The 13,200-nt window shown below is 44.8% G+C and overlaps 1 protein-coding gene across 5 annotated transcripts in view; it reads right to left on the bottom strand.

Moving 5' to 3' along the window:
• The window catches only part of ROCK2 (Rho associated coiled-coil containing protein kinase 2), a 149,518-nt gene that overhangs the window by 72,370 nt on the left and 63,948 nt on the right, over positions 1-13,200 (bottom strand). For all 5 annotated transcript variants that reach the window (XM_051827822.2, XM_070069461.1, XM_051827821.2 and 2 more), the window contains exon 3: positions 12,034-12,134. In XM_051827822.2, coding sequence (XP_051683782.2) covers positions 12,034-12,134 — 101 coding nt within the window. The remainder of the gene's footprint in view (positions 1-12,033; positions 12,135-13,200) is intronic.

Raw genomic sequence — 13,200 nt, 5'->3', positions numbered from 1 at the left:
GAAGTAACCTGAGTCCATGGACAAGTTATAGTAGCAATACAGGTCAGTCAATTCACTTTATGTTATGTGGCATAACGGGTAAAGTCATCACTTGGGACACCAGCATCCCATTTGGGCGCCAGTTCAGGTCCAGGCTGCTCCACTTCCGATCCAGCTTCCTGCTAACGTGCCTGGGAAAGCAGCAGAAGATGACCCAAATGCTTGGGCCCCTGCATCCATGTGGGAGACCTGGAAGAAGCTCCTGGCTCCTGGCTTTAGCCTGGCCCAGCCCCAGCCATTGCAACCATTTAGGGGAGCGAACCAACAGATGAAAGATCAATCAATATCTCTCTCTCTCCCTCCTCCGCCCCACCCCGTAACTCTGACGTTCAAATAAATAAATCTCTTTTAAAAAACATTTGGCTGCATCCACACACACTGGTGACCGATGTCCACAGCTGACCTAATGAGCAGATACTACACCAGAGGTTTCCCTTTTTCTCTCTGTTGCTCTACAGACACTCCTCCTAAATTATGTACTTGACAAGAGAAGAGAATATTTTAGGTGAACAGTTATGAATTCCTGATGGGAATGCCAAAAGTACTTGGAAAAACAGTGTCTGTCCTCAAAAAGTTTATAATATAAAAGGAGACCAAAGAAGTTTACATATAAGCCATAACACAAAGCATAAGATGGTAAATGAAATAAAATAACTATCATTGAAAGATGTAAGGGAAAGATCATACTCAGATAAAAGGATAAAGAACCAGGGATGTTTTCTCTAAAAATGAGCCCGGAGAAACAGTGACACTGTGTGGCTGAAGAAATGGAAAACACATAGCATACCTGGAATAACAGCAAAGTAGAAGACAAGGGTTAAAAAGATAAAAACTGGTAACTTTTTTTTAGAGATTTATTTTATTTACTTGGAAGGCAGAGTTACAGAGAGAGGGAGAGACAAGGAGAGAGGTCTTCCTTCTGCTGGTTCATTCACCAGATGGTGATGGCCACAATGGCTGGGGCTAGGCCAGGCCTAAGCCAGGAGCCAGCACTTTCTTCTGGGTCTCCCACGTGGGTTCAAGGGACCAAACACTTGGGCCTTCCTCTTCTGCTTTCCCAGGCCATTAGCAGGGAACTGGATTGGAAGTGAAGCAGCTAGGACTCAGAAGAGCTCCCGTAGGGGACGACAGTGCTGCAGGCAGCGGCTTAACCTGCCACGCCACCATGCAGGCCCCGGTGACATCTTAAAGGAGGCACTGAAGCCAGGAGATTTCAGCTTCTTCCAGCAAGCAGGGATCCACTTCCCGCAGAGAGGGATAATTAACCTGGGTCAGAAGGGCAATTTGACAGCAGCTGATGTCAGTCATTCTCATTCTTCATCTACCTCGACAGGGAGGTGGGCAAAAACAAAACATGTATGCTGGAAAACCCCCTCCCCCGAGCTGCTTCTATTATACCCAAGCCAGGCACGGGGGTAGGACTGGTTCACCAGAGAGCAGAGTTACGACATCAATGGGAAGCAGTGGACCAGACAGCAATGGAGGGCTTGCTGAGCTGGGGTAGCGTGAATGGGCAGATTTAACAAGCATGGGCTGATATTTCCTCCATCAGCACTTCACACTTCAAACCAACAGTAACCATGGTGCTACACTTGTCAGCAGAAGAAAACAGAACACAAAGTGGGTTTTCATTCATGCTGAGTAATGAGAGGTCTTAGATGCAAGTGATGGCAGACTACTAAAAAAAAAGTAGAGACAATGAAGAACTATGAAGGCACAAGCAGGACGTAGTAAAAAATCATGTGAGAGATGAGGGAAAGGTAAGTCTATGACGACCCCAAATTTGAAAATTTGGCTTAAGTAACTGGGTTGATGCTGGAGCCATTTACTAAAATGAGGAAAGTAAGAGATCGAGCAGATTTGTGGAGGAAGATCAAAGTTAGAGAAGGAATCAAACATTCTAATTTCATACATTTTACATGTCCAGGACATAACTTAATGGAACAATCAAAACAAGCCATTGTGGGAACAGTTTTTTAGCCTAGTGGTTAAGACACCCATGTGTCTCATCTGCATGACAGGGTTGTACTCCTGTCTCTACCTTCCCACCAGTGCAGACACTGGGAAGCAGCAGGGATGGCTTCAGTAATAGAGCTCCTGCTACCCACAGGGCAGACCTGGATGGCATCCCACCTCCTGGCTCTGGCCACAGCCAGTGCAGACATTTTAGGAATGATCTAGTACATGGGAATGCTCACTTGCTCTCTTAAAAAAGTTGATTTTTTTTTTTTTTTTGACAGGCAGAGTGGACACAGAGAGAGAGAGAGAGACAGAGAGAAAGGTCTTCCTTCCGTTGGCTCACCCCCCAAATGGCCGCTACGGACAGCGCACTGTGCCTATCCGAAGCCAGGAACCAGGTGCTTCCTCCTGGTCTCCCATGAGGGTGCAGGGCCCAAGCACTTGGGCCATCCTCCACTGCACTCCCGGGCCACAGCAGAGAGCTGGCCTGGAAGAGGGGCAACTGGGACAGAATCCGGCGCCCCAACTGGGACTAGAACTTAGGGTGCCGGCACCGCAGGTGGAGGATTAGCCTAGTGAGCCATGGCGCCGGGCCTAAAATAGTTTTTTTTTTTTTTTAAATAATGAATCAGTGCAGATAAGGGTTGCAGAAGCCATAAGTTTTTAGTCGTGAGTATCAACTATAGATCTGAGCCTTGCTATCATATAAACTCTGTTTAAAGTCTCAGGAGTGGGGGCCAGCACTGTGACTCAGCAGGTTAAGCCAGCACCTACAACACCAGAATCACATATGAGCTCCAGTTTAAGTCCCAGCTGATCTGACTCACCTCCTTGCTAATGTACCCAGGAAGGAGGCAGAAGATGGCCCAAGTGCTGGGCCCTGCACCCACCTGGGTGACGAGGACGGAGTTCCCGGTTTGACCCGGCTCAGCCCTGGTTAATGTGGCCATTTGGGAAATGAACCAGCAAATGGAAAAATCCATCAATCTCTCCCTCTCTCTCTGTAACTCTGCCTTTCAAATAAATAAATAAATCGTATTTTGAAAAGGCTCAGAATACACGACCTCATTTTGGGAAAGAATGAAAATAAAAAACCAAAAGTCCAGCCACTGGGAACTACAAAATTCAGAAGTCAGGCGGAGAACAAACCAGAAAGGAAACAGAAGAGCAAGCCAATAAAGTAGGGAAAAGCGGTGTTCCGAGACTGGGGGAGAACTGAGAGGGAAATACTGCACAGTCAGTAACATCACAGATGGATCTCTGCTGAGGGACACAGAAAGCCATGGCCACGTTACAAGGAAAACAGCCTCTGGAACTCTCTGCCTAGACTCAAAGCTCACTTCCATCGCTTAGCAGCTATGTGAACTGTGGCAGCTATTGATCATACTTACATGAATCGAATTACAGATGCATTCCTCATCTGTAAAATCAGCATAATAGTAATAATACAACCTAGAAGGACTGTTGTGAAAATTGTTGACCATATACAAATTACTTCCAGTCTGCCTGCCATGTTGAAATGTGTGTGCTACTATCTGTAGTTGCATTAAAAAAAAAAAAAAAGAAAGAAAGAAAAAAAAAAGAAATACAAAGCCAGGTACATAATACGATGTCTTAATACAAAAATATTAAGGACACACATATATTGCACATATCTTTTAGAAATGTTAAAATTGGAAGGCAGCACTGTGGCATACACTAGCATCCCAAATGGGCACCGATTCCAGTCCCAGCTGCTCCACTTCTGATCCAGCTTCCTGCTAATGCACCTGGGAAAGCAGTGGAAGATGGTCCAAGTGCTTGGGCCCCTGCACCTGTGTGGGAGACCTGGAAGAAGCTCCTGGCTCCTGGCTTTGGACTAGCCCAGCCCCAGCTGTTGCAGCCACCTGGGGAGTAAACCAGAGGATGAAAGACCTCTCTGTCTCTCCCTCTGTCTCTGTTAACTCTGCCTTTCAAGTAAACAAATAAATGTTAAAAAAAAAAAAAAAGAAAGAAAGAAATGGAAAAATCAGAAAGCTATAAATAAAATTAATAAAAGTAGATGTCTCTCAATAGAACAGGTGAATTTAATGAACATGAAAACAAATAAAAATGATAAAAATCTAGCCATTATTGCCTTAATCTAAAAACATAACTCGCACTTTTACAGGGCAGGTGTGCGGCACAATGGGTTAGGCTCTGCTGCTTGGGATGCCCTATCCCACACTGCAGCGCCTGCTTCAAGTCCTTGCTGCTCAGCTTCTGATCCAGCTTCCTGTTGACGCCTATCCCGGAAGGCAGAGATGACGTCTCAAGTACTTGAATCCCAGCCACCCCGGCCTGTTGTGGCATTCAGGGATTGAACCAGTGAATACAAGATCTGTCTCTCCGTCACTCTGCCTTTCACATAAATGAAAATAAACATTTTTAATAAGTTAAACTAGTGCTTTTAGTCTTTAACAGAAGCTTTAACTATTTTTCCAAGAGGTCTTAATTTATTGTGTAATCACTATGTCCAGATACTTTTCTAGATGTTTCCCATATAACTCATTTAACACAAGTAACTACCTCTGAATAATTAACCATTATTCATGCTACTATCCTTACTTTTAAAATGAAAAAATGACTTACAGAGGTCATAAGGCTGATTTAATCCTATAAATCCATATTCTTAATCAGTAAATTATTCTGACTTCCATTTTTGTCATCTTTTATGATAAAAGCTCCAGAAAGGATGAACACCAATAACAAGACTGATGTTAGACAGAGGCATCCACGCCACTGACCTTTCATGGCACGAAAACAACTCCCCCCCCCCCAACCCCCCCCCCCTTCCTGTGGCCGGCTCCTGCACATCTTCACACTACACCCTTCCCTCTCAGCAGGATCTGGGTCAGGCACATCCCTCCAGCACTCTCTCACAGCCTAGACCTCCCTTCAGAGTAGTCATCACCAACCGAAATAATAATTCTATTTGCTCAATTCTTATCGCCTCCACAGAAAAATGGAGACCACGTTAACAGCTCTTAGGGACTAGTATTGCTCCAGGAATGTGGCAGGCCCTTACTAAACATTTCGGGGGGGGATGAATAAAGACCATTTTATATCTGATTATCAACTGTCAACACTTACCAAACACTACTATGTCCCATATGCCTTACGTATGCACTGTCACAGTTAATTCTTACAGTGACTCTGCCATGCAATGGAATTCTTCCTTCATTTAACCAGTGAGAACCCGAAAGACAGAGATTAAGTGACTCTGCGGAAGCCACAGAAGCTAGTGACAGAAGAACGCCCCACTGCCACAGCCTGACTCAAGAGCCAGCACTCTGGCATCCTGCGGCACACCTGTGACAGAGCAAAGCAATTTTACAGTGAGAACTTTATTTGTTGAAATATATTGGTGGGCTCTCTGTGATAATATATTTTTTACTTGACCAGAAAAAAACATTTCCCATGAAAAGACACATTTGCACTATTATAACACTTCCTTTAAATGGCTAGAAACACATGATCAAAAGATGTGCAAGACATGGAACATTCGCTACACATCCACAGTGCTAAGTTAGCTACCACTATAGGAATCAGCTTTAAAGATTATGGAAGAATTACTTAACGTTTCCTCTACAATCTTCTTCTTTTAAAGAATCTCTGCTTAAAGTAACAGAAGCACAAATTAAAGCCAAAACAAACATGCTATAATTATAATCTCTTGGGTCAAGTCATCAGATTAATAGAATGTTAAAATATTTTTTACTTTTAAAAATATGACTCTTTCTGCATTTTTGGTGCCAAAACAAATTTGGGGGTGGAAAAATTAACAACAAAAATAAAGGTCTTTCGTATCTATGCATTTTCCTTTGTTTCCCAATTCTTCCTTTAGCAACCTAGCTAGTAATGATAAAAGTATCACAGAACGGAAGACCCAAAAATTCAACTCTAAATTCTAGTATCTCCTCCATAACCACACTGTATCTTAAGTAAACAGAAATAATACATCAAAGAGACATCATAGTAATAGTTAACACTTAGAAAACACCACAACTAGGGTTACTTATTTAATTAATTCATTAATCTCCCGCAATGACCCTCACAAAATAGAAATTAGCATCTCTATTCTGGAGGCTGGAACTCACAGGGATTCACACCAGTGGTCACCAGGATGTTCTGAGTCAGAAAACAGCAGAGCGAAGACTCAACTCCTGTCCTTCCCCATCCTACGGGATCTCTCATAACTCAGCTGTCACATAATCTGACCTCCTACTCTCCCCACGGTAGCTGCAGCTTCATCATTTCCACTAAAGCCAAAAAACACAACTACGTAAGAACAAAACCCCATCACTTCTCAAAGCAGTCCTTCCCTCAAATCTACTTCCAATTAATCTCACAATTCTTTCAATCACAGCTCCATCCCAGGAGCACTCCGCCACCGGCCTTTGAAGCCTCTCGTTCTGCGTGTGCTTTTGGAAGCTGAATGCTCTGAACAATCAGCATCTCTTTTTAGATGCAAATGAGAGGCGAGGACAGGGCCAGCACAGCCCCCAGGATGACTCTGGAAGGGAAAGCACCACAGGAACCAAGGCTGTGCAGAACACTGGAACTGTAGGTGGTGAAATGCTGGCGGCTAACTGGGTCCAGTCTGAGAATGAAAACCAGAGGGGGACCCAGTCACAGGGCCCCCACACTTGTGTGAGTTTTACATCCTGGGATCAACCAGATTCTCAGAGCAAATATCAGAGAAAGCCCCTCTTGCTTCCAGGGCAGGGGGGGAGTCAGGGAGTCCATTTTGAAATACGCCAGAGGCGCCAGCTCTGTGGTAGAACAGGCTAAGCCTGCACCTGAGATGGGCCGGCATCCCACTTGGGCACCGGTTTGTGTCCCCACTGCTCCACTTCTGATCCAGCTCTCTGCTCTGGCCTGGGAAAGCAGTGGAAGATGGCCCAAGTCCTTGGGCCCCTGCACTCGCGGGTGAGACCAGGAAGAGGCTCCTGGCTCCGGCCTTCGGAGCAGCCCAGCTCTGGCCTCCTGCGGCCATTTTGGGGGGTTGCAGATGGAAGACCTTTTTCTGTGTCTCCCTCTCTCTCTCTGTAACTCAGCCTCTTAAATATATAAATAAAATCTTAAAAAAGAAAAGAAACATGCCAGACCAATCTGTTCTCAACAAGGTATACTCTCAGGAAAATGGTGCGGCCAGAGCCTACTGGAACTAGAGAAGGGAAACAAGGACTGCAGCCCCCTCGGGGATCCAGTCCCCTGGCAGGGGTGGGGGCTGTGAAGCACTTTGAGGCCCCCAGTCCAGGGACACAGGGTTACTCAAGCTGGCACTTAATCATGGGATTCCAAGGCACTCCCCTCACTCCAGGCCACAGAACACTGCTAAAGGCCTACACAGAGCAGTTTCTTTGACCCAGTGTACCATGTTTAGCTATCAAGAAAAACTTACAAGACATACCGAACAGCAAAGAACACAGTCTGAAGAGACAGCAAGCAGGAGACGCAGGCGTGGCAGGGAGGCTGTAATTACCAGATGGAGAATTCAAAGGAACCGGGATTCACACGTGAGGGGCGCTAATAGATACTAGGGTGGAGAACAAGGATGGCAGCAATGCAAGCCGTGAGACAGGCTTCCTATGGAGCAATTAAGAAGAAATTCTAAAGATTAAAAACACGGAAAGAGAAATAAAGAATGTCTCTGATGGGCTTATTAGCAGGTTGGACACGGCTGAGGAAAGAATTTCTGAGTTTCAGAACATACTAACAGCTATGCTGGAAATGAAAAGCAAACAGAAGAAAAACTGAAAAGATTATAACAGAACAGCCAAGGACTAAGGAACAACTACACAAAGTGTACATTCATATGTATAACGGGAACGTAAGAAGAATAAGAAGAAAACCATAAAAGAAATATTTGAAACAATATTGTGACTGGAAATTATCCCAAGTCAGGATTGGACCCCAAAGCTCCACTTCCAATCCAGCTCTTTGCTGTGGCCTGAGAAAGCAGCAGAAGATGGCCCAAGTCCTTGGGCCCCTGCACCCACGTGGGAGACCTGGAAGAAGCTCCTGGCTCCTGGCTTCAGATAGGTGCAGCTCCGGCCATTACGGCCAATTGGGAGTGAACCAGGGGATGGAAGACCTCTCCCTCCCTCCCTCCCTCCCTCCCTCCCTCCCTCTCTCTCTCTCTCTCTCTCTGTAACTCTTTCAAATAAATAAATAAAACTTTAAAAAAATAAAATCAAACTTAAAGAAAAAAATCCTCCAAGAAGCCAAAGGAGGAAAAACATCTCACCTACACTGACAAAAGCTAAGAATTTCTCCTTAGGAACAATACAAGCCCAAAGAGAACACAGTGAAATATTTAAAGTGCTGAGAGGGAAAAAAAAATGTATACCAACCTAGAATTCTGCACTCTGGGAAATTATCCTTCCAAAGTGAAGGGGGGTGTGGCATACGATTAAGATGCCCACATTTCATATGGAGGTGCTTCAGTTCAATTCTTAGCTCTGCTCCCAATTCCAAACCCCAGTTAACTGCACCCTAGGGGACAGCAGCTGAGCAGATCCCTGCTACCCACCTGCCTGGAAGACCTGGACTGAATTCTCAGCTACCAGCCTGGCCCTGGCCCAACCTCAGCTGTTGTGGACATCTGGGGGAGTGAACCAGTGGGTAGAAATTCTGTGTCCCTCAAAAAATTGAATTTAAAAAAAATGAAGGAGGGAGAAAGGATTCTGAGAACGAAGCAACAGGTCTGTCTCTCCTCACCTAACTGACAGCTGCACTGGCAGGATCTAGTGCCTCACCTAACTGACAGCTGCACTGGCAGGGTCTAGTGCCTCACCTAACTGACAGCTGCACTGGCAGGGTCTATGCCTCACCTAACTGACAGCTGCACTGGCAGGGTCTAGAGCCTCACCTAACTGACAGCTGCACTGGCAGGGTCCAGTGCCTCACCTAACTGACAGCTGCACTGGCAGGGTCTAGTGCCTCCCCTAACTGACAGCTGCACTGGCAGGGTCTAGTGTAAAGATCCTGGAGCTCTGGCGTCTACTGAAAGCCTGCACCTTCCAGGTGAGTTTAGACTCAAGACTGGGACATTCAACACCAACTCCCAGTACAAGGGGAACTAAGCAAGTCAACATGAACACCAAGGAGAGGTACATGCTTAGAAAACACAGAGGAACATCTTGAGTTTGCACACTGTCTGGTACTTGGCACATACAGGGGCTATAGATGCCAGAGAAAACCACAAAACAATAACAAAAACATTAGCAAACACTGGGAAAATGGGGAGAATCTCATTTTCAGAGACACTGTAATATTAGATTCAAATGCCCAGTTATCAACACACAACTCACAAGGCATACAACGAAACAGGAAAGTACTGACTGGGTGTCAGGAATGAGTAAGTGGAGCACAGAGGACATTTCTGGCAATGAAAATTCTATGTATGACAGTATAGTGAAGGACATACAAGCTCTCATCTGTCCAAAGCTGCAGAATGCACAAACCAAGAGCAAAGCCTAATGGAACCCATGACTTTGGGTGATTATGATGTGTCAATGTAGGTTAATTATTAAGACTGTACCCATCTTGTGGGGGTGCTGAGAATGGAAGAGGCTACGCGTGTGTGGGGGCAAAGAGTACATGGGACATCTCTGGACACCTCTGTACCTTCTCCTTTATATTCCTGTTACTCTAACATTGTTCTAAAAAATTAGTCTTAAAAAAAAAGAAAAAGGGGGGTGGGTGTTTGGCAGAATAGTTCAGATGGCACTTACGACACCCACATTCCATGTCAGAGTGCCTTGGAGTCCTGGTTCTGCTTCTGGTTCCAGCTTCCTGCTGATGAACACCGAGCAAGGCAGCAGGTGACGGCGCCAGTACTTGGGTCCTTGCCACCCACACAGAAAACCAGGATTTGGGGCTGCCGCTGTGGCATGGTGGGTAATGCCACCGCCTGCAGTGCCACCATCCCATATGGGCGCTGGGTCAAGACCTGGCTGCTCCATTTCAAATCCAGCTCTCTGCTATGGCCTGGGAAAGCAGTAGAAGGGACCCCTGCACCTGCATGAGAGACCAGGAAGAAGCTCGTGGCTATGGATCGGCACAGCTCCAGCCATTGCGGCCATCTGGGGAGTGAAACAGCAGATGGAAGACCTCTCTCTCTCTCTGCTTCTGCCTCTCTGTAACTCTGTCTTTCAAATAAATAAATAAATCTTAAAAAAAAAAAAAAAGAAAGAAAGAAAGAAAGAAAAGAAAAGAAAAGAAAACCAGGATTCAGGTCCCAGCTCCTGGCTTTGGCTTGTCCCAGCCCTGACTACTATAAGCTTTAGGGGGAATAACCAGCAGATGGAAGATCTCTCTCTCTGCCTTTCAAATAAAATAATTTTTTTTTTTAGAAAGAAGAAAAACAGGGTACCAGGACATCACGAATGAATGAAATATTCCAAGCATGGCTCAGTCATATAAAAATAGTGACTTTCTGTATCATGTTAGGAATTCTATTAAAGCAGCCCAAACTTCTTTACTGTTTTGGGGAGCCTCATCACCAGTGACTCTTGCCTGGTTTCTGCTGAGGGAAAATCGTTCTTCAATCCATACACTACCGTTATGCAGTCTATCCCTGTGTTCTTCACATTCCACTGCATCAGTCTGGTCAAATTTCACTTCTTCTATATGCCAAAGACCTTTCCTGATGATTTCTACATTTTGGTTCATTATCGAAAATCATCCTCATTTTACTTCTTGTGTAACCCATTTACAAATTATGCAATATACCATCATTGCCCCCATACAAGTCATTAATAAAATGTCTAATAGAAGAGAAGGGACCCTGAAGGCTCCCGCTGAAGTTCTCTATCCAATGTACCATCCATGCTTTCCAGCAACCTCCTAAGAACACAACTATTAATTACAAAGCTACCCTACCCATACGGTCACTCAACTGACACCTCCCTACATCATCCTCAAGTACATAAGGCTTCTTACAGACACATCATAGACCTACAGCAGTATCCCGATCTACAAGTCCGATAAACTTCCCAGAGAAAAAACAAGGGTGGGTTTCTGGCATGCCAGTTAAGATGTCCCTTGGGACACCCACATCCTGCAACAGAGGGCTTGGGTTTAAGACCCAGCCCTGCTTCCAGTTCCAGCTTCCGGCTAATGAACAGCCTGGACACAGTGGTGATGGCTCCGATACACAGATCCCTGACACCCAAGTGGGAGCTCAGGGCTGAGTCCTGGGATCCGGCTTCACCCTGGCCCAGCCCTGGCTGTTGCAGGCAGCTGGGAAATGAACAAGCAGAAGAAAGGTCTGTCTCTATTTCTGTCTCTCTCTGTCTCTGTGCCTTTCAAATAAAAAAAGTTAAAAAAAAAAAAAAAGAACAAAGGAGAAGAAAAGGTTTAGTCTGTCAGGAGGCGTTTGGCGACTTCTCATCACTGCACTTGGTCAGTGCTCCATGAGAGGAGTAAAACACTGCTGTGTGAAGAACAGACTGACTACGTCAACTGGAAGCACAAACACAGAGGAACCTCATAGACTTAGGCAATGAAAACAGGACGACCATTACAGCTTCTCATTTAGTAATGAAATGTAATATTCATCATCAACATTTATAATATTTCCAATTGTTACTACTTTGGCCTGCAAGATAAATTCCAGACTTTTTCCAGTTATTAAAACTTCTGTTAGGCTTCTCATGTATCTAAATAAATGTCAGTTCTTTAAGCAGTTATATTAATCCGAACACTTGAAAGAATAAACACAGGACTTCTGTGTATTACCAAGCAGATCACAGGTGAGACCAGGCTGGCATTACCAGGTCCCAGTGTTTCAGAGCTGGAAGGGACCTGGTATTTACAACACAACGTCTGCTTTTACAGATGCAAACACTGAGGTGCTCAGAACAGACTTGACCAAGGTCACAGAGCAAATTTTTGGCATGGCTGGGCATGGAAATCAGATCTATTAAGTTGCTATTGATAATGCTCCACAGAACCATGAAGTGAAAAAGAGTAATAATAAGAGCAAAACAAACACTTTTTTCTTACCAACTGGACTTCACCAAAAGCACCTCTTCCAATAACTTTAACAACATCATAGTCTTCTGCCTTCATTTGTAGGCCTCTGATTTTTTTCACAATTTTCTCATCTATAATAAAAAGATTATCATTTATTAGCAGCACTATAACATAATCATCATATTTGTAAATAAGATTTTAGTTGAAGAAACTGCATTCCATTTTTAGCTAAATGTATTTTCTTAGGCTCCTGTTTAAAAAGTTAAAATATAAGTGCCGGTTCTAGTCCCAGCTGAACCTCTTCCAATCCAGCTCTCTGCTGTGTCCTAGGAAAGCAGCAGAAGATGGTTCAGCATTTGGGACCCTGCACCTGCGTGGGAAACCTGAAGGAGGCTCCTGGCTCCTGGCTGCAGATGGCCCCAGCTCCAGCTGTTGTAGCCATTTGGGAAGGGAACCAGCAGATGGAAGACCTTTCTCTCACTGTCCGTAACTCTACTTCTCAAATAAATTAAAAATCTTTTTTAAAAAAGTAAAGATATGCATTAACCTTGCATTAAAGAGCCAAAGTGCTCCAGTTATTAACTACCATACACTACCACTACTGACTGCCGTAAGACAGCAATTCCAAGCAGGGCTTGTCTCAGTGGTTAAGATGTTCACAGCCCATCTGGGAGTGCCTGGTTCCGAGTCCCAGCTCCAGCCTTGGGTTCCAGCTTCCTTCTAATGTGCACCATGACTGGCACCAAGTCACGGCTCAAGTAACCGTGTCCCTGGACTGAGTTCCCAGCTCCTGACTTCAACCTAATACAGCCCTGGCCATTGCAGGCATTTGGGTAGTAAACCAGTGGAAGGGGAGTGGGGAGTGGAAGTGGGTGTGCGTGTGGGTGTGGGTGTGTGTCTCTGTGTGTGTGTCTCTCTCTTCTGTCCCTCAAATAACTTCTTAAACAGTAATAAAAGTTCCCCTATTTCTAACTCTGCTGCTTGGCAAGTTAGGTGACAGCACAAGGGTGACCCAAGCGATCCTGCGCGTGCTGCATCATGGCAGAAAGCTGTCACTAAACTACTTCCAAGGATACTCTTAGGAATGAATTTTGACAGCCTACTTCTGCAAAGTCATAATCTTATATTACTTATCTTGTAGCCACAGACAAAATTGTTTAATTGGGGAATTATCCCAGTCTTTCACAATTCCAAATT

This window comes from Oryctolagus cuniculus, chromosome 2, assembly GCF_964237555.1.
Source record: "Oryctolagus cuniculus chromosome 2, mOryCun1.1, whole genome shotgun sequence".
Taxonomy (NCBI): domain Eukaryota; kingdom Metazoa; phylum Chordata; class Mammalia; order Lagomorpha; family Leporidae; genus Oryctolagus; species Oryctolagus cuniculus.
This window is presented reverse-complemented; position numbering and strand designations above follow the sequence as displayed.